We start from the raw sequence: 26,332 nt of genomic DNA on the forward strand, positions 1-26,332 counted from the left end.
TCCGTCTCTCTGCACTTGTCTCCTCAGTCAAGGAGAAATTAATTGGAGGGAAGAATACGCCAAAGAAGCAGTTGGAGAACTGAAGAAACGCAAAGTTTGTGCTTCACCACCATGCCCCAGAAAGGTAAGCCTCTCCTCATCCTCCTCTCTCCCTCCATCATGAGATGAAGCGCGCGAGACCAAAGTTTCCGTTTGTTCCACATCTGAGACAGAACGAAAGAATGAAAGATAGAAAGAAACAAGGAATACGATGAGTTGTAAATATTTGCTAATTCAGAAAATGTTTGTTCTCCGGTTTTTTATTTTCATTTATTGATTTTGTGGCCTGTAAAAAACTTTCTTCTTCGCCATTTATTTCTCCCTCGCGGACCTTTACTCGGTTCTTTATTTCGGGATCCTGATTTACCTCAATAATGGATGTTTTCTTATCTAAAATAACATTTACGATGGGTTTAAGGTCGACTGAAACTCTTTGATCTTCCGTGCCCGAAACGGCGGGGTTCGGTTCGGCCGGTTCGGCCTGCGTGACTCACTGTCGTGCAGAGGAGAGAAAAAAGCATTAGATTCGTTTGGGAACCTCGAACCTGCGCGCCGGTGAGGTCTGCAAATGACAAGTCATTTAAATTTAAGGCGCTGCTAAATTAGAATCCGGTTTTCATGAAGGATTATTTCAGATTATTTCACGGGATTTGAAGAAACCGCAGCGCCAGAAAAACCCGCAGGTGAAGGGAACCCGAGTTTAGGAGGAAAACCAACGAAATGACACAATAATTCCTTCGCTGCGGCGTGACGCACTTTTTACCTGCATTTCCGAAAAATTTAGGCTTTAAGATTTGATATATTTCATCTAAATAACTATGCATTTAGTTAGAAAAACAGCAAAAAGCAAATAACTTTTTCTGTTTTATGAAAAGAAATAGTGCCGAAATAAGAATCCATAACAGAATAAAAACTGCTGGTGTGCGGCTTCAGCAGGACATTTCCGTGGAGATGAAGTGATGAGGACAGACGTAATCCGCGCCGTTTAGCTGCTGGGTCCGCAGGCCCCGCGCGCGCGCTCAACCTCATTCTGCTTAAATTTGCGGGGAAAAATGCGTCAACTTTGAGCCGCATTGAGAAACATGCACGGGTGCACATATTTCTCTTTGTGGCTGTAAAAGTTCCAGAGAAAGTTCCGCTTTCTTGAGAGGCCTTCAATGACCCTGGGACATTTCTGCGGTTTCCCACAATCAGTGTAAGGCCCGCCGCTCCCGTCACCCATCACACCGGAGCGCCGGGAGGTCAGGGGACAGTTCCGTCTTCATCCCAATTCTTTAACGTCCTGAAATAGTTCAGCGGGAGAACTTGCTTGGGATACTCTGGCGTGTAACTTGTTTTGCTGGACGCGATAGCGCGCGCGTTTGCGCCGCTGCTCCGGGGGCTCCAGCCGCTTCCTGGGCGCTCTGTTCTCCTCTCAGAGCCTCGCCTCTCCAACTTTTCTGTCCGTCGGTCCATCTCGGCCCTTTCTGGCGCTAGCTCGGGATAAATCGGGCTCCCCGCGGCGGTTTTGTGTCGCGGGCTTTTTAACGAGCCGCAACTAACAAGGCGACGGCGCACAAAGCCCGCAGGGCACTAAAGTAGGCCGGGTCGGTCCGGGCCGGGCCTTTGTGCTCCCTGAAGCCGAGCTCCGCACCAGCACCCACGCACTCTAACTCATGCAGACACGTTTCCCCACAGTTTTCACGCGGGTAAAAAAAACAGGTGAGAGATGAAACCCACGAGGCTGAACACCTGAATTTATCCAGATGAGAATTTTCCTCTCCTCTGACAGAAGACTCATCTGAGCTTCAGCCGACGGCCGTCAAGTTCACCAAGTAACTGCAGGATTCAGTTCCACCCGTATAAAACACATTATTCTTTAAAAATATATATATATTTGAGGCCTTTTTCTAAGCGTCACATCCACATCGATTTTAATCAGTTTTTAAATAAATGTGTAGAAGTCAGACTTTCACCCAAATGTCTCAAACAGTCCTTTTCCACACTGATGTGTTCAGGCCCACAGAACACGAGCTTCAGGGAAACCCTCTCTCTGTAAGAATGTTCCCCCTTTATTCTCTTGGCGTTTTCTGCTTTCACCCCGTCAGCGTCAGAACCCCCAATGCAGGTGATCTTCTACAAAGATTGAGTTATGACTGTCTGTGCAGTCTGCGTGGATCCCGAGACGCACAACGCATTCAGAGAAAGTCCCATAATGTGGTTCAGGCCGCAGCGGTTCATCACGCAACGCTCCTGCAGGGAGGCTGCCCCAGATGCCTGCCCTGTGCTCTCAATCATTTATATTACAGGAGAAAAAGATCAATTATTACAAAACGGTGCCACCATAAAGGAGAGCTTTTATCAAAACATCCAGATATGGCTTGAAGTCAGGAGAATTTTCCAAATCTATCAGCGAGGAGGAGAAAGAGCAAGACTGGCGGAAGCAGTGAAATGAACACATCACACTTTGTACACACACACACACACACACACACACGCACACGCGCACACACACACACACACACACACACACACACACACACACACACTATAGCTATAAGAAGACTTTTACACAGAGAAAAACATGTGTGAAGAAGAGGCGTTTGGACCCATGTGCAACGGTGATTCTTGACTATCACAGGAGGAGGAGGAAGTGAATAAGAACACATACTGGGCAAGGGGGTGAGGGTGGGGGTGGGGGTGAGGCAGAGCGACGCCACAAGTAGAGGTCAAAATACACGGAGGGGAAACACAAAGCTGCGCCACTCCGACTGTCCGCAAATTCACAACCAGACTTTACATCGAGCAAAGGCCGGTGCCTGATTAAATATACAAGTGGTTGTCACTGAATGCAGAACAGCTGCTGGAAGGAGCGGGAACAGTGAGCGGTGGTTGATGGGAGATGGAGTGACAAACTAAGTCAATACTCAAGAGATGGCTCCCTCTGGTGGTCGGAAGGGGAGACAGAAGCGTGTGTCCCAACACTGGGACTGTTAGAGGAGGAACGTGGTTTTATTGCACATATTTAATGAATGAAATCTGTCAGTCAGTACCCTGAAACCTGTAACCCTTGTGCTATCCTAGGCACTTTAACATTGGGAGTTGGGTCATCTAGACCCACTAGACAGTGCTCTGAACCTTTTTTCTTCAATGATTTGTGATCTTCACTGGTGTCCATGGATTACATGAAATCTTTCCACCTCTGTCCACCTTTGTCATGGTAGAAAGAACACATCAATGTAAGGGTGGGGTCATCTAAGATAGCACAAGGGTAAAGCAAGCTTACATCATCTGAGCCACAAGTGTGTCCGTGAGTGTGTGTGCAGGACTCTAACCGACTGTTTCTGTGTCTGCAGACTACAGAAGTCCGGCCAGCTGGGAGACCGGAGTGGCCTCCATGATGCAGAACAGTGAGTAACTTCTCCAAGCTGTTTCTGATTTGTGATATGAGGCTTCATTTGTTGTTTATGAATTTGAAAAATGTATAAACAACAATGTCAACAAAATCAGCACAACTGGACCAGCTGACATCTCAGCTCCCTGCTCATCTGACTCCATCTGAAGGAACAGCTCAGTCAGAGGGAGGAGCTTTTAGCTCGTTAAGACTTCGTTAACAGGTTTCCGATCGCTACAGAGACAATGCTAATGTGAAGATTTAGGATCCAAAAACAGGTCTGTACAAACATCAGGATCTCCTATTAATTGTTAGTTAAGTTGACTAAAAGGCAAATGTGTCTCAAATGCCTGAAAAGCTACTGAAGAACAGAAGTAGTAGTTCAAATTTGAAAAATGACTTCATCATTGTGAGCTGAGGTCTTCCTCATCTTCCCTGTTTCCTCACCATAACTGAGTCTGGAAACTTTAGCCTCAATGGCTGCTGAGGAAGAGTCCAACTGGACGAATGGCTGGGACGGCTTCCCTCCTTTTGGAGTCAAATAGAACCAAACGTGAGCTGTTTTTACTCTGCTCCAGAACTTAAAGGGAAGGTTGCAGTGCATTGTGGGAGCTGCCTGGTACATGGCCGCACACACATCCATCTCCACCTGCGCGGCTGTGGGTTACACCTCCCGTCAAATTCAGATTAAATTTGTTTCTAATCACCCATTTCCATTTAATCAACTGTAATTCTGCAGGGAAACAGGGCTGTGGACGAGCCTCCAAAGGTTAACAGCAATATTCATCACTGAAGTCATTACTGAATGAATTAATACAAGGGGGGGGGGGGGGGGGGGGGCAAATATGAAACAACACAAATGACCAAAGACAAATATCACATAAACTTGATGGACATGAATGCTTAGTGAAGGGTTCACATCCCAGGGCTGCAGACTGAGAAACAACCCCAAAAGTTTTGACTGCAGGTGATGTGAGTCCAAGAGGGCAGAAAACGACCCCGATGGGCTCAGGCAGCAGTGGGTCTGTACCCCCCCCCCCAAAATGTGGTTTTAGTTTGAACTAGTTGTGCTAAACATTTAAACCGTCTCTGGACTTCTGACTAGTTTGGTGCCAAGGGCATAACACGGGTCAGTGCCCCCCCCCCCCTAACCTCCCATGCCCCGCCCCCAAAAACTCAAAGCCTGCATACATACAATTAAGGACAAAACATATTCTCTTTGTTCCTTTAAATTTAGTTATGTAATGAAGTTATAGTAGGTTAGCTCACACTTGACACGCAGCAGTTTGGGTTTTCTTTGTGAAGGCTGGCTGGCTTCTGTTAATCATCACCACGTTACCAAACCTTTTTATGTTGAGTTGGACGCAACACTGACATGAATTTTGAAATAATTTATTCCGGTCATTTCCTTTGGCTTTCTGCTCCTGATTCACAAAAATTTATATAAAGAAATCCTCAGAAATGTTATTTGAATCTGAATTTTCTTTATATCTGCTCTCCATCATGAGAAAAATGCTCCAAAAACATGCCCCCCCCCCCCCCCAAATTCTTTAACTTTGGGCGGTTTTAGTCCAGGAAAACCCCCTCCAGCTGGCGCCCCCCGCGAGAATGCGCCTCTGATCGGCTCCCTCTTTTGTTGACTAAGACATCAGCTCATCTGATCTGACCCGGTTCTGTCTGTGGTGTCGCGGACCCGGACTGTGTGTCTCAAACACAAAGTGGCCTCTCGGTTCTTGGATTCAGGCGTGCGCAGCGGTTCTGAACGCGCGTCTGGTTTTCCGCCAGAACCAGTCCTCCGTCCCAGCCCACTGACGGCTCCGTCCGTCTCGCTCCGAGGAGTTCACGACAACAACAGGACGCAGTTGGAGTCGGAGTTAATTGAAGTCAGGTGCGGTGAGAATGAGCTGATTTCCAGGGAAAGCTGCTGAGCTGTTCCCAAAGGCCCACCTGCGCGCGAGCGCGCACTTCACAGGGAGCGAGCCAAATCAACTCCATATGTCTGCGTATTAATTGTGTGTCAGCAGAGGAGAGCCCGGCGCGCTCCTCTGGGAAATGACACTGTGATTAACATTTCTGCGGTGACGGCGCCGTGCGCACCGCGCGCACTGCGCGCTCACAACGAGAGGCAGGAGGAAACCACTGTCACGCTTCGTGCACGGGCCACACCTGTCCCATAATTTAATTAAACTGCAGACCCAGGGCGGGGGGAGCAATGCGGGGGGTGACCCTCCTCTGATCCAGGGCATTGTCTGCTTCTCCAGATGTGAGGATAGGTAGGGGAGGGGGGCATGGAGGGGGGTAGTCCAACCTGTGGTTGTTCACGTGCACCTTCCTCACAGAGACGGAACATGCTGAGATGAAGGACTCAGAAATGCTGTTCAGCTTGATTCCTGGTTGGCAGGAAATTCCAAATCCGAGAAATTCTTTCAGAAAGAAAACGAAGAGTCATTTGTAAAATTAAAAACGGAACGCTTTTCTAAAGTCTAATTTGCAGAAAAAGATTGAACTGAATCCGAGTTTTGTTTTTGCTTGTTTTTACAAAACATCTTAATGCTGCTGACATTTACTTCAGTAGTTCAAATTCAAGTTGATTCATTTATACGATGCCGTAAAATGACAGCTGTCAAATAAGGCCCCCCCCCCCCCAAACAGTAAAAACAACAAAACAGTTAAAGGTAAATAAATGTCATAAAAACAGCAGATAAATGCAAAACTGTCAAACACACCAGGAGAGCACGTCTCATGCTGTCAAAGGTTTGGCTATTAAAATAGGTTTTGAGAGGTTTTTTAAAAATGCAGAGGGAGGATGTTTGCTCAAAGCTCCGCAGCCTCGGTTAAGTTAAGAACATTTTATGGTTAAAAATGCTTCCGGTCTCAAACGAGTCCTCCTCTCTGTCCTCCTGTCAGTCTTTTCATCACAGAAAAAAACTTGATGAAGACTCTTGAGTTCAACCACGTGCAGTTATTGCTGCTCTGTAGAGCCGTCTGGTATGTGTCTACATTCACATTGAGCAGTAAAGAATGGGCTTTACATTTGAAGGCTCTTTTAACTTAAAACAAAACAAAAAGCATCCGTTTTGAGTCTTTCTGCGTGCATCCGTTCCCAGTCTCCCCTTTTTTGAAGGGCTCAGAGGGAAAACGGAGACGTTTCTAGGCTGATTAAAAGCTGATTTGAGTTTCGGCAGCAGCTGCTGTCAAACTGTGTTTTTATATTTCTGCCATCCGTGCTCCGAGCCTGTGAAGTGAGGAAAAAGCCGACTCGGCAGGATAATATGTGCAGCAGTCGCGGCTGAGAAGATGACCTAATGGAGCATGAAGTGGACACTGTCCCATTTCATTATGTAAGGTCTGTGCAGGCGTGTTGACTCGCTGCATGATTTATTAATGTCCCGTTGAGAGGTTTATAAATCTGCACACCCCCCCTCCTCAGCCATTAGCAGACAATGGACAATTGAAGGAGAGAAAATCTGTGCTTAAGCGGCACCGTGTTGTCAGCAGCGGCACAGCACGGCCGTCCAGGCTTCAGATCCTCCCCGGAGGCTGCAGCTCCTGTCTTCAGTGCTCCTGTAACAACCAGAGCACTGAGAAGATCTTCCTCTGATTCCTCTACATGTTTTCAGCTCCTTCTCACACTCTGCTGTCATAATTTAGGTTGGCTTTTTGAGTTTTAGTTCAGCTAATTAAAGAAAGAAATACTTTGAAAAAGTCCCTTCCCGAAAGCAAAGTTCTTCAGAAAGCTGGAAAAGTCATTCAGGAGACGCATGTACCAGAACTTCTAGAAATGGTGAAGGATTTCTCCATCCTTCACTCAACCTCTTTTGGGGTCATGGGGGCTTTGAGGACTTCTGCAAACAAACTAATTCTCCAGCGAGAAGGTGATTCTTTCTGTCATGGACAGCTGAGTTCAGGGGCATTGAGCTGCTCTTGTGGTTTGCATGATTTTTTTTTTTTTGGGGTAAAAGTTGGTCCTGCAGAGCATCTTCAACACCGGACAGAAAAGAATCCATCATCCCGGTAAATGCCACATCCTGAGCATAACAGGGGAGGAAAAGCAGCAGGACATGAAGTTGATTAAATACGAGTGTCGTGGATTTTAAGCTTTTATGTCTGGTTACATTAACGCCACGGGCGGATTCAAACTGAAGCCGCTGATCCGTGTTCATCACCTGCGTCATTTAGTCATGTGATCAAACAGCAGAATCAGAATCTATTTAAAATATAAGGAGACATTGGTTTACTAAGCTATGTATTTGCTATAAAGATGTATTCATTAAGCATGAGAAGAATTTGATGATTAAATTGTTGACTCTTAGTTTTAGATCTTCTGCTTTGTTTCAGTTTTATTCATTTTCTGTCTTTCGTTTTGTAGAACTCTTCATGTAAAAACAGATGTTTTTCTGTCGCACATCATCACATCATTTTATTTTCAATTTTTTCTTGTACAAGAATGGTCTTTTAAATGTTAGTCAAATCAAATCAAACCAAATCAAATCAAATAGACTAAGATGAGGTTATATTTACAGATTTTGCAACATTACTTCCGGTAATTTGACATAACGGCATAATTGTATCAATGAAGAAAGACTTGACGGCCGTTGCAGTGGTGCAGCTCACCTCCACCTGTGCTGCTGATTGGTGGAGGGCTTCATGGTCAAAGAGCCTCCGTTCTGGTGTGTCCTGAAGGAGCCAGAAGCTGTTTTACATGAAACCTCTGTTGTTCACTGATAAACACTAAACCCTCACATGGCATCACGGAGCGTCACTGGAATCAGAATAAACACCATTTTTACAGCTTGTTTTCCAAAATGTTTGGGCATGAACTCTGCGTTTCTGACCCTTTGGTTTGTGTGCATGCAGGTCACAGCGGGGTCAACCAGCTCGGGGGGGTATTTGTGAATGGGAGACCTCTGCCCGACTCCACCAGGCAGAAGATCGTGGAGCTGGCCCACAGCGGTGCTCGGCCATGTGACATTTCCAGAATCCTTCAGGTACCTTTTTTTTTTGGGGGGGGGGGGGGGGGGGGGGAGGGGGGGTGTCACGTGGCCTAAAGAGGTCTGCCAGAACAGCTGCTCTCTCACAAATGCCCACCTGTAGGTCTGCTTCCATCAGGTGAGGGAGGCCGCTGCATTCGAGGGGGAGGGGGTTCAGAGGCCTCATGATGAAGAATTCAGAAGAAAACTGTAACAAACTGTTTAGGCTTTAGAAGAAGAAGGATGCAGGAAGGGCACAGAGAGCGGACATGAGGGTGTTCTCACATGAAGAAAGGCAGAAAAATCAAGAAAGACACGCAACACTTTTGAGAGAATCCACAAATAACTGTTTCATTTACTTCAGTTGAAGACGTCAGGTCTGAGTTTTACAAACTTTTAAACAAAAAAAGCAGATTTAAGATGACCCAAATGCTGGCTCATAAAATTCCAGAGTTCTCTTTGTGACTGCAAGAACCCTCAGTATTTCTGCAAATAGTAAAACAGAGCCTGATCCTCTCCTGAACATTGATACAGCTACAAGAGAGCATCATGTGAGGACTTCAAATCTGTTTTTCAGGCTCTAACCAAAGCTTCTTCAGTGGCTGGGACCCCCCCCACCCCCACCCAGTTGGGGTGAGGTATTGCCCTTTAGGAGAAGAGATAGAAACTACAAAGAAAGTGCAGAGAGAAAGTGAGCTGAAAGTCATTCAAAAGGGAGATATTAGAAGAATAAAGCAAGACGTCTTTGAACGTTACATGAATGGGACAGTGTTTTTCCACCTTTTTTGAGCCAACCACACACTTTAACCTTGACAAAAATCCCACGGCACACCAGCATCCAAAAAATAAAATAAAAGGAGAAGCTCATAGTCTGTATAGATCTACAGTCCCTCCGGAATCTCACATGCATTTTTGTGATAATTGTGGCAGAAAAAGCTGGAAGTTGCAGCTGTGTTTTCTAAAAGATGTAATAAAAGTTAAATTAGAAGATTCAAAAACTGTTTGATGTGTGTTCGTTGTTGCTTCAAGACGTTAAGAGAAGAGACTTATTGTGCGCTGAGACGCTGTCACTATAACCTAATGCATCATGGGAGATGTAGTGCAAACAGCCGCTGAACGCAAACAGACTAGCGTCTCTGAGCTTCATTGTTTTGTTCACTTGTTCCACGGTCTGACACCGGATTCTGTGGAGAGCTACACCGCTAAAGACAAGCTTTAGCTGGTATTTTTGTTGGAACTGAGAGACTTTATGAACAAGGAAGTGAAGACTTTAACCACTTCTGATTGGTCAGACTGATGACATGTGATTAAGACTCCAAGAATGATTGGGTGATATCCTGGCGATGGGAAATGTTGTTAGATCAGTTAATGAGGTCAGTTTCCCACGGCACATCTGACTATTTCCCACTGATTGAAAAACACTGGAATAGATGTTGGAATCTGGATGAGCTCTGATCAGGTGCAGAGCCTCAGGTGATGAAAGTTCAGAGTCTGAACACCGGTATTGATGGGGGAATTGATGATGCATCCTGAGGGCAGAAGAAGGGGGGAGAATGGGGTTGGTAAGTGAAGACGTGGATTTAAATTGGTAATGATCTAATCTTCAGACGTAGTGAGGTGGACAATGAATGACAGCTTTGGAATTCAGGACAGCGTGAGTCTCCAGTCTCCACTAAAGTTTGTCTCTTTTTCTTCTAAATATGGTGGAGTTCACCTCTGTTATCATGGCTGCCGTGCTCCACACTGTTAAACCCTGAGCAGACGTTTTAGTTTGAAATGCTTTAGGAGGCAATGCTTCTGCACATGAGTATGTTTGGAGGTATTCAGAAACCTCTGCCTTTCTCTCTGACACACTTTTCAGCCAGAGACTGGTAACTGTTGAAAGGAGGACATTAGAAAACCCTGCAGAGACCTCTTTACTCCAACGAAATTAGTGTTTTTGTGTTTTTTAACATGTTTTGTAGTATTTTTCTCATGGTGGAGGACATAAAGAAAATGAAAACTGTGTTTTGGAGCTTTTCCTCAAATTGTGGTGAATCAGGAGCAGACTGCTGTTTGAAAAGCTTCACCATCTCCCAGCTCTGCTCCATTCTGATCATCCACTGTCAGACCAATAGATCCAAGTACGTCTTTGTTTTCCTGGTCTGAGCTGGAATTTAAAACTGTACGGCTGGATAGCTCTGACATTGTTCACTGTTTGTTGTAGCACCAAAGTTAGGTTGGGGTATGGGGGGCTGTAAGCTAGCAGGAGAGAGTATAAATAAAGGGATGATGGGAATTGAGTGCAATCTTACTCCGCGCCAACAGTCCCGCTCACAACTCAGATCTGAATTTCACATTAACTCCTACCGCTCTGCAGAAACGATGCCCTAGAAACTATGACACAGGTTTTTCATTGTGGCGAAAAACTGCATAATCATAAGACCACTGGGAAGGCTTTGAAAATAGATGATTGGGGTCCCTCATTCAGGAAATGTTCTCCTTCTGATCCCTGTGTGGAGGAGTGCACTGATGGAGCAGCGTTCTCTTCAAACCAGGGTTGGTCCCGTTCCAAAGGTTCCAGTTTTTATCTAAACCACTTTTTTTTAGCTGAGGTAACATTCCAGCAGGCCTGTTGCCCAAGACCTGTTGGAAAACCTGAAGCAGAACACTGCTAAAGCTGAACACAGGTGTGCCACACAACATGTTAAAAACAAGTCCAAAGCAATGTCTGATTACCAGTAAGCTTGCATTTGTTCGGAGTTTCCATAGGTCATGTTGGGGCTTTCTTTTGTCCTCGGGTGTTTGCTGCAGTTCCCGGCTCTCATGATTTCTCCTTACACTTCCTCAGTGAGCTTGGACTGAGAAATACATGTGGAATTCTCCATCTACAATATTCCCACCATACTCACCTGGGTTGGGGACCAGAAACCGCAGATATGGAGAACCCCCCCCCGCGGCTGAAAAATGTCCTCACTCATCAAAAACCTTCAGAAAATATTGCTCAACATAAAGAGTTTTTGTATTCAGATCAATAGACTGTACTGTAGTTTACTGTATAACACATTAGTGTCTCTCTCTGTGCCTTAAATCCAGGAGTCCGTTCCTCCTTCCTCATCATTTTTTATCCATCCATCATTCACCCGGATGATCATTATTCTCCGTGACTTTCTTCTTCAGAGTATCAAGAGATTTTCCAGATGTTTCCGAGTCAGCTGATGTCATTTCTCCATGGAGCGACACAAACTTTGGTTATAGTGAATCAAGTAGCAGGTGGAACCAGCTGTGACAGATTCCTAAGTCCAGGAAGACGACGGGCCGGCGAGCTCTTCATCCCGGCTCCCCTCCTCTGTCCTTCAGACGTAAAAGTCTCATACGAGCGTCTTGAGCAGAGTTTTTGTGATGAATTGGAGGATTCACGTGACTGAAAAAAATAATATAGAAACACGAATAAGCGGGGGAACACATGATTGAAAAAAGACTATAAATGTTACTCCATGCATCCTAATATGAGCCTTCGCCTGGTGTCATGCTTCTCGCTCACAGACAAATATGGTTTCTAACTGGTGCTTCATGACCTCATGTGCTTGCAGGTGTCCAATGGCTGTGTGAGTAAGATCCTGGGCCGATACTATGAGACTGGATCCATCCGTCCCCGGGCCATTGGAGGGAGTAAACCCAGGGTGGCCACCCCAGAGGTGGTTGCTAAGATTGCCCAGTACAAGAGAGAGTGTCCGTCCATCTTTGCCTGGGAGATCAGAGACCGGCTGCTGGCGGAGGGCGTCTGCTCCAATGACAACATCCCCAGTGTAAGAGCCTTCTGCTTTCAGGAGGACGGCAGCTCATTTGACAGGAACCACCATCTTGTTTAAACAAAATCTTTTGAAAAATATATTTTCTGGATAAAAACCACATGTAATCAGATAAAAAAAAAAGTGAGTGAGCCTATCTGCTCATTTTTCATACGTGCTTTCACATTGCCTGGAATTATTTTAAGGACAGCTTTTGCTTAAGGGAGATTCTCAAAATTCAAGATGTTCTGAACATTACCCAGCAGTGGCTTTAAATAATAATGTATTATCAAATATATTTCCCAATTATAAGTTAAATTACTTGGATATAAGAGATTGTACATTAACAGGTGACGTCTAACTGAGAATGAATGATTCATTTTAAAATAACAACTATTTTAATGGAATATTTTCCCTATTAAGCAAAAACATATTTTTACATTAAGATCCAGAGAATCTGAATTGACTCTTCAGATTTAAGTGGCTTTCTCAGAGCCGCACAATTCCAACTTTTTCTTGTTCATGAATTAAGTCTTCATCCTGGAAGGCCAGAATGAAGACCTCAACGAAATAAGATGCTAATCCTTGTACAGGACTGGTGGAGATGTTCTGCTCTGTTGGAGGTGTAGAATGAGAGAACGATGGTTTTTATTTCATCAGGAAGAGCAGTCAGAATGTCTGACTTCTGTTGATCTGTCTAGATGATGTGCTGGACCCACATTCTCCTGGTTTTTTGAGACTGAGGAGAGCTCAGGATCCTGGGGTGATTGCATGCTGCTCCTCTGAGTTTGGTGACATCGGTCCAACCTTCTTCTCCTCTTCCCCTGCAGGTCTCTTCAATAAACAGAGTCCTCAGGAATTTGGCCAGTGACAAGCAGCAAATGGGCTCATTGGGAACAGAAGGGATGTTTGACAAACTCAAGATGCTCAACGTGCATACCAGCTGGGGGGGGCGCTCCAGCTGGTATGCTGGGACCACACTCTCCTCCACAGGTGAGATTTCTTCCTCTGACTGCCCTTTCTTCCATTGGCAGTCCGCTCCCCTTGGTGTGTTTCAGTTTCTGTCAGTGTTCAGGTCCTTCTGGAGGACTGAGTGAGTGCAGATGTTGCAGATGTTGCCTCTTGGGGTGGCACTGGCTCCAGCTAAACGTGAAGCTCGTAAAAACAAAGTCAGAAAAGATGCGGAGGACATTTTCTGTGGGCACACCAAAGCCATTGGCTGCGTTTACACGGACAAAAGTAATCGGAATGAACGCCTGGTCAGAGTAAAAATGCGTCGTGTAAACACGCCGTTCAGAATATTCTGTTCCGATCAGACTCGTTCGGATCAAAATTTCTTTCAGATGGAGATAGGTGGGTTATGCCGATTGTTGATCCGATCGTGGTGAATGTAAACGGTTTATTCCGATCGTGGGTCTGTACTGCTCTGGTGTTACGTCATGCATAGACGATGTGGCGCTCCAGAGGAGACTTTGGAGCACGAACAGAACCGGCCAACCGCTCCACCCATGTGAAGCGTGTCTCTGAGCAGAGCAGCCGGACTCCTAGCTTCGTGTTTGCGGGGAGGGGAGGGTGCTTTGTTACGGTGTCAGCTCCAGTCTGTCCGGCCACCCAGCCTGAGCGAACGCCGGACTCAGGTGGACCGTGTCTCCGAGCAGAGGAGCGGCTTTGGAATGCAGAAATGCCGCTCAGTCCTTAGAAACCCTTCAAACAATCACGTGAATTTGTGTTTCCAGTCGTGTCCAGACAAAATACAGGCTGATGTTATTCCCACATATTTATGCAGATTGCAGCATCTCCCACGTGGATTTTGTGTTCATCAAAGGATAATGTTGTTAGCACGTGTTAGCCTTCTCCTAACCCTTCTTCTGGCTCTGTTCCGCCACAAAAAAAGCACTGACCACACAGATTACAACAATATTATGAGTAAACAGGCGCTCCATGATAACCATAGCGCGTTTGGAAGATCATCTCGCTCTATGCTGCAGGTTTGTTTACAACGGAACTCATTTCTTCTTCTACAGCAGTTTCCGGTATTTTAGGGAGTTCTGCGCATTTCCAAATGATTTATTCCGTCCAAAAGTGTGGCCCATGTAAACGTTTGTTATAATCGGAAAAAGCTTTTCTGGGCCCATGTACACGGTTGGATTCTAATCCGATCTTTGATCTGATCAAGATATTTTGCAGATGAAACCGTGATCTCATCTGCTGCTGATCTCACTAAGCCTGTTTGGCTATTTGTTGTTTTCAGGGACACTTAACAGGGATGAAGTATAAAACGGTTGGTGGTTAGCCTGCTGAGCTGCTGAAGAACTTTTGATCACGGATCTGGAGGTCTCAGTTACAGGACTTTAGGTTGTCCGTGGTTTAAATGGGCTGTGAGCTTTCATGGTGGTTCCTGAACTGGATGGTGGCTTTGATGCTGTTTGTGTCAGTCCTTGAAGGATTTTCCTCCAGACTCTGGAATCTTGACTTTAAGATAACAAGTTAAATTTATCGATACCTGAAAAGAGGATGCTGGAGCAGCCAGCAGTGGTCCTGACCTTCTCAGCAGCTACACTCATCCAGATGTTGGCTTTGCTTCAGAATGGAATCATTAGCAGAAAGGTATTTGTTTTACTGGACATTTCCGGTGCTCGAGCACCTTTCCCAACCTCCCCTCAGCATGGATGCTTCCAGCTCTCTCTCCAGAAAGGTCTTGGCTGGCCTCCCTCTCTCCAGGGAACAGTTGCCCTTAGGAGCTTGTGAAAAAGCACAAAATGTAGTTTTAATTTGTTTAGCAGGCCTACTTTAACTTATTTTGTGAGTCAGCTGGAAAGAAGTCAGAGGTTTTGCTGGAAATAGCTCCAAAAACCTGCAAACCTCTCGCTCTGCTTCATGTTTCTTGGCAGTCGCCTTGCACAGGTGGAGGTGTGTCTCATCAGCTGCTCTTTGACTGGTGGAGGGGTTGATGTGTGTTCTTGTGTACAGTTGGATTATTAAAAGAAATATTTAAACAAGTATAAAAGGGGAAATGTGACAGCTGACAGGGTGCCTGGTGTTCAGTCCTCCTGTCAGCAGGTGTGTGATCTGATTGGCCAGTCTAAGTGTGGAGGGCGTGGCCATAGGCTGCTTCCTGCTGCAGCTCACAGCTGTAGGAAGCAGATGTAATAGTAGAGAACTGAATAAAAGCTGTCGGTTGGAGCTACATATTGGAGGGTAAAAGCAACAGAAGTGTTGCTCATGGGCACTTCCAAATACGCATGAAGGTCTGGATCTTGAACTGAAAGCTGAAGAACTGAAGCACAGCTCTGTTTAGGATTGTGGAGTTTGTCATTAGAGATGAGAAATGGCAGTTTCCGGAGGCTGAGGGCCACATTTGCTGTGTACAGAAGGCTCATATGCTGCTCCTCCTCCATCGCTCTGGGATTACAACAGTGAAACAAAGCCGCGCTGCAGCATGGCGGCGCCGGCTGCGACGTGTGTGTGTGTCTGTGTCAGCAGGGAGGGGGCGTCCGCTCTCATTCGCCTCTCTTTCTGCCTGACTGACTGTGACACTGAGCAATGGCTTCATTCTGTTTTGCAGCCTCTGTCTGTTGGGGATAATGAATAATTAGGCTAGCACCACAAAAAACATGAGTACCGCTGGGAGCTGGAGTCAAGCTCCGTCTGCTCACAGAGCACAAGCTGGAGATCTCCACTCCGAAGTCACTTTGAAGACAAACCTACACACCCATAGTCATGCTGTACAAAAGAACAACATTGCTGAGTTTTACTTCATTCTATTTTACATATATGTGTTTTTTTTCCGAGGTTCTCCTATTCTCTGGTGATATATTAGAGGGAAGATCCTGATCCCTATAAATCAGATTTTCCATTTGAATTGATCTGTTCAGTCCCCAAATGAAGGATGAATGAAAGTAGCTCACAGGAGCTTTTGATGTCCGTCCACGAAATCTCTGAACATCTGCAACCTTTGTCCCGTGACCCTGAAGTGCAAATGCCACCAACAAATCAATCAACAGAAAAACATTTTAGAGATCACAAGAATTAAAAAAGCAAAAAAAACAAAAAACCCAAAACATTACATTTTATAAATCAAAACAAAATTCCAAAAAAACAGAAACACAATTCTAAAGAAATTAAGTGAAATAAGAATTAAACGTGTCACAAGTATTAAAAATAATGGCTGACAAGGTGTTCATTATCAGAAAATAACAGATGATATGGAAGCCTAGCGGTTGAACGATTGGTTTTTTGAGGTGCATTATTTAAAAAAAAAGCACTCTTTGAAGGCCATTATCCCGCTAATACCATGGTCACTTACAAAAGAAATAAATATTCAAAACATTTTTAGTACTTAGGTTTAAACCACTTTTTCACAAAAAGCGGACTATTTGATATGTGGTGCAGCAAATCATCATGGTGATGACCTCCAGTGCAATGGCAAAGGAAAGCGATATCTATGCTGATGATCTCGATGTGTTAAATAAAGCATCAGTTCAGAGAGAAAGTTCACCTCTTACCGCTTGTTTCTGTCCAGATGATGAAGATAAAGTTTGTTTAAAAGAAGCCGGCGCAGTGATACAAAACATTTAAGATACAGTATGTGACCGGAACTACTTTTTAGATCTACATTATTTATCACTGTTCGTTATAAGGTTTTAGTTCTCACCCAGCAGCCTATCAGAATTGAGTATTCACCCAGACCATGGAATAAAACAAAAGTAATTTCCAGAAATTGAAATTAAATGTTAAAAAAGGAAACAAACAACTTGACACCAGAAACAGCGGCAACTTTGAGAGATTATTGACTGGATGAAGACGTTTGAGTTTTGTCAAATGTGTCTTCAATGTTCGCATACTAACAGAATTTTTACCATTAGAATGCCGCATATCCAGTACCGCTTTATACCAAATAACATTCAGTTAAAATGATGAACAAACATTGTTGTCCACTCAGAGACATCCCATAGTACCTACCATTTACAGTTTCTGTAAAAAGGAAACAAACATTTCAGAAAACGAAATGAAACGAAATGTTAAAAAAGGAAACACGACATGAAACTAGAAAAGGTCCTATGGGGCATCACTGACTGGATGATGATGTTTGTCCATCATTTCAACTGAAAGTTATTTGGTAACTTTTTTTTTTTAGAACTTTCTTACCATTCCCAACTATTTCCACGTGTTGGGATTATCGTTTAAAATAAACTAAAACCTTGGACAAAGTAGCAAAATAAGCCTCTTTAGCATCTTCTGTTGTGACAGAAACATTCTTGAAGGTTTCATTATTATTGTTTTTACATTTTTTATGTAAACCTTTATCTGCTGTGAAGTTCTTTTATGCAGCAATGATTAAAAACAGTGTCTTCAATGTCCACATACTAATAGATTTGTTATCATTAGTACGGTACATATCCAGTACCGCTGTCAGTGTGCCTTTGAACGCATTCATTGTGATGCATGTTTACTATGTTGGTTTTTTATAAACTAATTTTATTAACAAATGATTTCCTGTATTAATCCTGCAGCCTGTGGACAAAAAAATCATATTTTTCTGTTGGCAGAAATGATTAGTTTGCCATTTTTTCAGCTCAGCCAAAATTCTCAGTGTCATCTGTAATCCAGGGTGGACAGTATAGATAATATTTGGACCAAATCCCAAAAATAAAATGACTGATGATAAAATGACAAAATCCTAATTGCGATGAACTCGAGTGACTAGAATGTTTGGAAAGGGTTGCATGAAAGCTCCTTAATGTGGGCTTTTTTAGTTGTCTTCTGCGTTTCTTTTCATGAAACCCAGAACACTTTTTGACTTTAGGTGAATCCACTTCAGGGCGGCTCACCTCTGATCGTCTTGATTTGTCAGGTGGGAAAACTTAACCTGACGTCTGGTCCTCTTCAGATGAGGGTCTCTGTTCCCTTGCAGATGAACTCTGGTGCGGTTCACTTCAGTGTGGACCAAAGAGAACCAACAGGAGAAATGACATCATTTAGAAGACATCCCACATGTACATTTAAGAGCAGGTGAATCAGCATGTGAGAGGCAGGAGCAGCTCCTTTGTTTGTGTTTTTCCCTCCTGCTTGAAGCCTCAGACATGCTGGACCTAAGGCAGCAGATGATTTTCACTGCTGTTTTGGGGGATTTCTTTTGGTTCAGTCCACCCATTGTGAAAGCAGACCAAAACGATGAAGGCGTGAGTGTTTTCAGCGTGAACTTTCCTCAAAGGAGCCTGAGGATCTTTGTGATTTTGGAGCAAACAAGAGAAGGGTGATAGATTACAGATAGCCATCACTGAATTGGTTTTTGTGTGTTTTGCCTTCCTCTCACGCGGCAGAGTGTCCGCAGGCAGAAGGAAGAGAGAACGGCATCTCGGTGAACTCCAGCACCGAAGACTCAGAGGAGACACAGATGAGGCTTCAGCTGAAGAGGAAGCTGCAGAGAAACAGAACTTCTTTCACTCAGGACCAAATTGAAGCACTAGAGAAAGGTGAGACATGCGGTGTGTGAGACACGCTGCATGTGGGTTTGAACACACCGCTGTCTGGTTCTGCCTGTAACTCGACTGAGCTGAACTGAAGTTCTCAGGTGTTCTCCGTCTTCCTAATTTCCTCTTCCAGAGTTTGAAAGGACTCACTATCCAGACGTGTTTGCTCGTGAGCGTCTTGCTAACAAAATAGACCTTCCTGAAGCCAGGATACAGGTAAGCTGCGCATCCCATAATGTCATTGATTTAGTGTCACAGGAGAAGCACACAGGGAGGATATTTTTTGGCCAGGGAAAAAATATAAGAAGCAATAATGGATGACGTAGTGTTAGCCTCATGCTCCTAGATGTTAAGGCTGACTCACACGCAGCAAACATTGATGAAATTCCCTCCAAGTGTCATTCATGACCTCAACTTAAATGCGTTCGCGTCCGCCTGCAGGTTTGGTTTTCCAACAGACGAGCAAAGTGGAGAAGAGAGGAGAAGTTGCGAAATCAGCGTCGACAGATATCCAGCTCCAGCAGCCACATTCCCATCAGCAGCAGCTTCAGCTCCTCCGCCTACCAGCTTCTGCCCCAGCCGGCCGCACCAGGTACCAGCTAAAGCCACGCCCTCTTCCTCACCGCCACAAACTGCAGAGCTCCTCTGCCAGGCAGCAAAGATGCTGGGTCACTCTATGGAGAACATCAGAAAGGAAAAACATGTTCTTTCTTTAACCACTAAACTTTGAAGCTTTTCAAAGATAAAACGGGAAAGAGCAAACGAAAAAATGGTGATGATACCATTCTAACAGCATCTTCTGCAGCCAGTTTAGCTCCACAAAGCTAAAAAATTGTCAAAAACACACTCATGTCTCAGAACTGCAAAAAACCTGTGAAGGGTTTGTAGGAGAGCAGACAAACAGCAAAGGTAAAACTTTGAAATTATACTGTGCTTTGAAAGAGAAAGGGGCCTTTCAGGGTCACTTCCCGGCTTCGTACCAGCAGCTTCCTTGTAGCCTGTTGTTCTCCGGTCCATTCATCCTTTATTTCTGCCACAGCAGGGGGGTGAAAAGACCCGACGGAGCCTTCTGGACCCACAAGAAAAGTGCTGTTCGACAGCATGCTTCAGAATGACGATGTGCAATCACACCTGCTTTTCTGCCACAGGAAGACAAAGGCGTCGTCTCCCTAAACGCTAAACCTTCATCCACTAGAAACAGGGACGGAGCCCCAGCCGTCCACACAGCACATGACACAGACGGAGAACGCAGAAACCATTATAGAGCACAAAAAACACACATTCATTTATTCATTGGACATTATGGGTTTTCTTAAATACTTTTTTTATCAACTTTAATGTACATTTGATGTATTTTTTCATGATTTTTACTGCATTTGATTGGATTGATTTTGTCCTTTTTTGTGTTAGGCTATTTCACATGTGTGGATCACTGCTGAGAGTCATAAATGTCCTCAAATCAGTTTTGCTCTGTTGCTGTGGAGCTGGATGTAATGAGTTCCTGAAAACCCTCAGCACCACCCTACAAAGACGTTTGCCTTCTCCTCCTTCTGCAGTGTCGTTTTCTTCCGGCTCCATGTTGGGAAGGTCAGATCCCGCCCTGTCCAACAGCTACAGCCTCCCAGCCATGCCCAGCTTTAGCATGGCGGCCAGCCTGCCCATGCAGGTAAGACGCAGCAACAACCATGCGTTAGACGTCAGCACAAAAACAAGCACAGACATCAGAAAACCAGTGTTAGCATGTAATGTAAAGGATTATTGAATAATTTGATAGTTTGGCCCAAAATATTCAATTTTTCTTTTAAAAATTCTTACTGCTTACCAATTATGTTTGTTGATTTCCTATAAAATTAGCTTATTCTACTTGGAAACATTTCACTGAAATAAAACCTTTTTTTTTTAATGAAAAACACATCTTTATAGCAGCAAATTTAAACGATCCCTGAATTAGCAGAAATGTTCCTTGTGAATTAGCAAGTTGTCTGCTAATCAAAAGGGAAAGTTCCTTTTGTTTGGGATACAATTGATAGGACGTTTTTATTTAATTTGTCCTGTCCAGCAGCTTAGCAAACAGATCAGAGCTGAAGGACTCTTGTGTTGGGCAGATTTTACTAGGGGTATGTATTGGCAAGAGTCCGGCCACACTATATGTATCCTGATATGCATCCCACGACACAGTTCAGCAGTGTTTTTCAACCTTTTCTGAGCCAAGGCACACTTTCTCCTTGACAAAATTCCGCGGCACACCAACATCCAAAAATTTAAAAAGGAGAAACTCTATAGTCTGTATTGATGTACAGTCCCTCCATGATCTCAGGTGCATTTTTGTGATAATTGTGTCAGAAAAAGCTGGAAGTTGCAGCTGTTTTTTCTAAAAGATGTAATAAAAGTTAAGTTAGTTTTCAGTTTTATACGCTGTCACTCAAACCCAATGCATCATGGGAGATGTAGTGCAATCAGCCACCGAACGCAGATAGACTCTCGTCTCTGAGCTTCATTTTTTTGTTCGCTTGTTCCACGGTCTGATACCGGATTCTGTGGAAAGCTACACCGCTAAAGACGAGCTTTAGCTGGTATTTTTGTTGGAACTGAGAGACTTTGTGAGCAGAATCAAAACAAGGAAGTGAGGACTTCAACCATTTCTGATTGGTCAGACTGATGAGGTGTGATTAAGCCTCCAAGAATGATTGATGGAGACAGTTAAAGGGGCGGGACTTTTCAGAAAACAGCTGACTCTACAGCTAAATCGCGCTACGGTCACTCTTATCAAAATGTCTTTAATCAAATAAACACAAAGAAAAAGTATTTTACGATCTATCATATTCCTGACTACTCAGTGTTTAATCAGGGCCTGTTTGAATTAACACAGAGCTGATATCCTGGAGATGGGAAATGTTTTTAGATCAGTGAATGGGTAATTTCCCACGGCACACCTGACCATCTGTGTGCCGCGGCACACTGGTTGAAAAATACTGCAATGCACATCGTGATATTGTACCATAACACATTTTCTTTTTTATGATTTAGAAAAAAACCTCTATATTGTAATACGTTTTATTGTAATAAAATGGTAAAATTCAGTTTATTTAATGATCTCAATGTTAAGCACTGCAACTGTATCTCATGAATAAGATGCTTTTACCCAAGAAAATTCATAGTGTTTTTATTTTGGTAACCTAAAATATAGAAAGGGAACAGTCAGTATTATCTGATTTCCACAACAAAATCTATTTCAGTACAAGAAAAAAAAAAAAAAATAGAAGGAATGTGCCTTAACCAATAATGTTCTAAAAGTATGCTGTTTATTTCCAACATGGCTTAATGTAGCTTCTCCACTACTTTTAAATGGTTCAGGAGCCTGAGCGGTGCTTCAAAAATAAATGAAAAAACAAAAAAATAAAAGGGGGTTAAAGGGCCTATACCATGCAAAATCCATTTTTTGAGCTTTTAGGGGCTTTCACTACGAAGACTTACATAAAAAATGTAAAGAAACGTTCATTCCTCACATGCAAACACACACATGTCAAGCATATCATTGTCTGTCACCCATACTTTCTGTCCAAAGGTGAGCTGAGTGTTTGTGTTCCACTGTGGTAAATGATGGAATGTAGAGAAAGTGGGAGTTAAAATTGGCCAACTAGCCCCCCCCCAGATCAGAGTTTCCAAAAATCCACAATATTAACAAAGGTCAGAAACTCCATGGCAAACTGCAGGTTTACAGTGGATTTAAAGTCTTGTCATCAAGACTCCTGTATTTTTTGGACAAAAGTTTCCTGTTTTAATGGGTCAAATAAATGTTTGTTTCCAGGCGTCCAGTCAGGCGTCTTATTCCTGCATGCTGCCCACCAGCCCCACTGTGAATGCTCGAAGCTACGAAACATACACTCCCCCACATATGCAGCCTCACCTCAGCAGCCAGTCTATGACTTCCTCTGCTACGTCGTCAACAGGTGGGTGGTCATCCCATGGTGGGTCTTTGTGGTGTGCAGACAGCTCCCTGATCTAAATGATCATTTTGAAAAAGGAACGATGTTCGGAGATGGAAAAAAGGGGAATCAGTTAAAACCAACAGGATAAGCTGAAGAAGAGTGGGGGTAAAAGCTCAGCGATGGACAAACAGCTGCTGCTGTCTGCAGACCACACGTCTACCATCACATGAAAGCAATCAACTGCTCTCCTTCTACAAAAATGTTTAAGTTTGAAGGACATTGCAAAGAGGAGGTCTGACAGTCCAAATGTATTACTCAAGCAAGAGTAGCTCTATTTATTATTATTATTGTTATTATTATCTTCTTCTTTGGGCTTTTCCCTTCAGGAGTCGCCAGAGTGAACAAGTTTCCTCCACCTAACCCTGTCTTCTGTATCCTCTCCTCTAACACCACCTACCTTCATGTTGCATCCATAAACCTCCTCTCTGGTCTTCCACGAGATCTCATGGCAGCTATAGACCCAGCATCCTTCATCCAATAGATTCACTGTCTCTCCTCTGGACATGTCTGAACCATCTCAGTCTGACTTTATCTCCAAAATGTTGACCCTCTGATGTTTTCATCTCTGATCCATCCTGGTCCCTCCCAAAGAGAATCTCAGCATCTTCATCTCTGCTACCTCCAGCTCTGCTTCCTGTCTTTTCCTCAGTGTTTCTAGACTAAACAACATGGCTGCTCTCACCACAGTTTTCTACATCTTTTCTTTCGTCTGAGCTGAAACTCTATCACTTTTCTCCACCCGTTCCAACCTGCCTGCACTCACTTCTTCACTTCTTTTCCACCATCCCTATTACTGATGTAATCCCACCTCCACCATGAACTCCTCTGTCACCCCTACAGCACACCTCACCACTGTCTTACAGCCTTCATACATGTCCTGCACTGCTCTGACATACTTTTCTGTCCTTCCAGACTTCCTCAAACATTACCACAGTTCCCCTCTGAGCACCCTGTCATATGTTTTCTCCAGATCTACAAAGACAGTGTAGCTCTCTTCTGACCTTCTCTGTACTTCTCTATCAATATCCTCAAAGCAAAGATTGCATCTGTTACTATTTATAATAAATTAAAGTAAAGAGAAAAGAGGGGCTGCTGAAAAGTATTTCCAATGAAAAAGTGTTCGTTGACATGTTTTCAAAATGGATCCATTGAGTCAAAAAGACAAATTCTGAAATAAGGGTAAAACCTATAATGAAATCAATGGGTCTATATTCTTTCTGGTAACAATAGAGTTGTCCCTTAAACAAAAACAACTTAAAGTGCAAAATGATTGGAGCAGAGACTGTTAAGTGAAGCTCCAGCCACCTGATGGTTAATTCAGCCAGTGTGAAGATCATTGATAATGAACAGTCATGATCTGAACAACAACTAATAAGAAGGCTCCAAGAAAGCTTCCAGAGGGCTTGAAATGGCTGATATTTGAACCACTAACTCATGTCAGCTCAGTGAACTGACCGCAGCTCAGTCGAGGTTGGGGTGTTCTTTTGGAAGACTGCATGTTTACAACCAGGAGCAGCTTCTGGGTTTTGATGACAGACATGCTGTTACCGTTTCACCAGGTCTGATCTCTCCTGGCGTCTCTGTGCCGGTCCAAGTTCCAGGAAGTGAAGCAGACATGTCCCAGTACTGGCCCCGCCTGCAGTGAAGCTGCTCCTGCAGCAGGGATCACTAAGAGGGGCGGTGTGAAGATCTGTTCATCTTCATCAGTGCTGTGAATGACCAACTCCTCGGCAGATGCGCTCAGACTGAGGAGTTGTGCTGCTGAAGCGTCCTGGGGGAGCCTGAAGCTGCTGGAGGGATCGGTTGTTGATCAGGTTCATCTGGGGCTGCGTCAAAGGTCTCTGCACCGCGAGGGAGGGCCTTCAGAGTCTGCCTGGTGAGGACAGAGGATGTGAGTGAGGAGCTGCCAAACATGGAAACATTTCCGCAAGGAAAAGCTTCAGACAAAAAAAAAAAAAACAATTTACAGATGTGTGGCACACCCCCCTCCCCCCAAAAAGGGGGTATTGCACTTGTGTACTTGCAACAAAAGGAAATGTAGACAGAAGTGTAGAAGGAAGGACTGACTGACATCTGCTGTGGCTTACCTTCCCATCAGCAGATGCCTTGGTATTGTGAACCATCACATGACTGCAACCTTCCAACCAGAAAGCTGGAAGCAGCTGGAAACAGCTGGAATGAGCTGTGAATGACCAGGGAGCAGCTGGAAACAGCTGGAATGAGCTGTGAATGACCAGGGAGCAGCTGGAAATACCTAAGAGCAGCTGGAAACATCTGGAAGCAGCTGGAATAATCTGGAAGCAGCTGGAAACATCTGGAAGCAGCTGGAAACATCTGGAAGCAGCTAGAAACACCTGGAAGCTGTTTGAAACATTTGAAAACATCTGGAAGCAGCTGGATTAAGTTAACACAATGACTGAAAGAAAATGTATTGATGCAAATTCAGGAAGCAGCAGTTTTTCTACTTGATACAGATGCATTTTGAATGTATGTGGACTTGTTACTGACTTTAGAATGTTGATGGTTTCCACGACAACAACTGTTTCTATGTCATTCAGATGGCGTGAGCAGCAGAGAAGCTGGACTTAAGCTGGTGTTGGGTTGAGGGATGAAAGCCTGAATGCAGAAAAAACAGCTAATCCAAAAGAACTTGCCATAAAGACTCTAAATCTGGCCAAGTATTTGTCTACTTTTTAGTCTTATCACACTTTGGAACAGACACAATAATCGACAAGCAACATTTTAATAAGACAAAATGACCTACCCATAGAGAAATCCTCTTGAATGGGCAAAATTTCATTTGAAATGAGCCAAGCATAAACTCTTTAACAGGACATGTAAGCATTTTCTATATTTATTTTGTGTATTTTTGAAAGAAAAGTCATCTTATTCCAGGTGTAATACATTTATTTAATTAAAAAACAGACAAACATAGTTGGTATTATTGAGCTTTGCAGTGTGAGAATCTCTTCTCTACTTTACTCGTTTTTAGAAGGCTACATTTTTAAGGAAACTTCTTTAAATGGCTTGTGAAATTCAACAGCAAAGTGTGAGAACTTCTGTATTTGTTTCACTTTATTTTGTGGTTTCAAGAATTCTTATGAAGTGTGTGAATAAGTGTGTGTGTCTATATATGAGTGTCTGTGTGTATGCATGTGTCTATACATATATGAAAGAATGTATATATGATGTGTATAGGTGTGTGTGATATGTGTACGTGTATTAAGGTTAGGCCTTAATTTTTGAGGGGGAGGAGCTTACCTGAAAGTGCAGAATCTGTGTCAAAAATCGTTATGGGAACAGACCAGTGAAAAACTCTGTTTTTTTCTCATTTCCTGTATTTTGTTTGTGATTGCCGGTCAACTTCTGTAAACTTTGACTACTTAAAGAAACAAGAACAGCTCTCACAAAATAAATGCTTCTTAAAAAAACAGAAAATTGGGAAATGATCGATTCCTTCAGATGCCCCTTCCAGTTTAGGACCTTCCACCAGCAGATGCACAAACACCCTCAGGTGCAGGAGAAGCTCTCCCTTCATTAAAACAAGTATTTTTCTCAGTGGGAGTGTATTTCTGGTTGCTCTGAGCCTTTCCTGGAACGCTCAGATGTTCTACATCTGCTCCACAGGTTTAACCCTTGTGCTATCCTATGACCCCACCCTTACATTGACGTGTTCTCCCTGCCATGACAAAGGTGTGTGAATGTGTGGGTGAATGGG

General features: G+C 43.8%; 1 protein-coding gene across 1 annotated transcript; it reads left to right on the forward strand.

Moving 5' to 3' along the window:
- LOC101173141 (paired box protein Pax-6) lies at positions 1-26,052 on the forward strand. The gene is made up of 11 exons (XM_023955573.1): positions 1-124; positions 3,375-3,428; positions 8,270-8,400; positions 11,955-12,170; positions 12,983-13,145; positions 18,476-18,628; positions 18,759-18,841; positions 19,067-19,217; positions 20,182-20,291; positions 22,434-22,575; positions 24,174-26,052. Exons 1-11 carry the CDS (start codon positions 112-114, stop codon positions 24,257-24,259), a joined length of 1,302 nt encoding a protein of 433 aa, XP_023811341.1. The 5' UTR covers positions 1-111; the 3' UTR covers positions 24,260-26,052.
- Positions 26,053-26,332: the final 280 nt, after the last annotated feature.

The sequence above is a fragment of the Oryzias latipes genome, chromosome 6 (genome assembly GCF_002234675.1).
Source record: "Oryzias latipes chromosome 6, ASM223467v1".
Taxonomy (NCBI): domain Eukaryota; kingdom Metazoa; phylum Chordata; class Actinopteri; order Beloniformes; family Adrianichthyidae; genus Oryzias; species Oryzias latipes.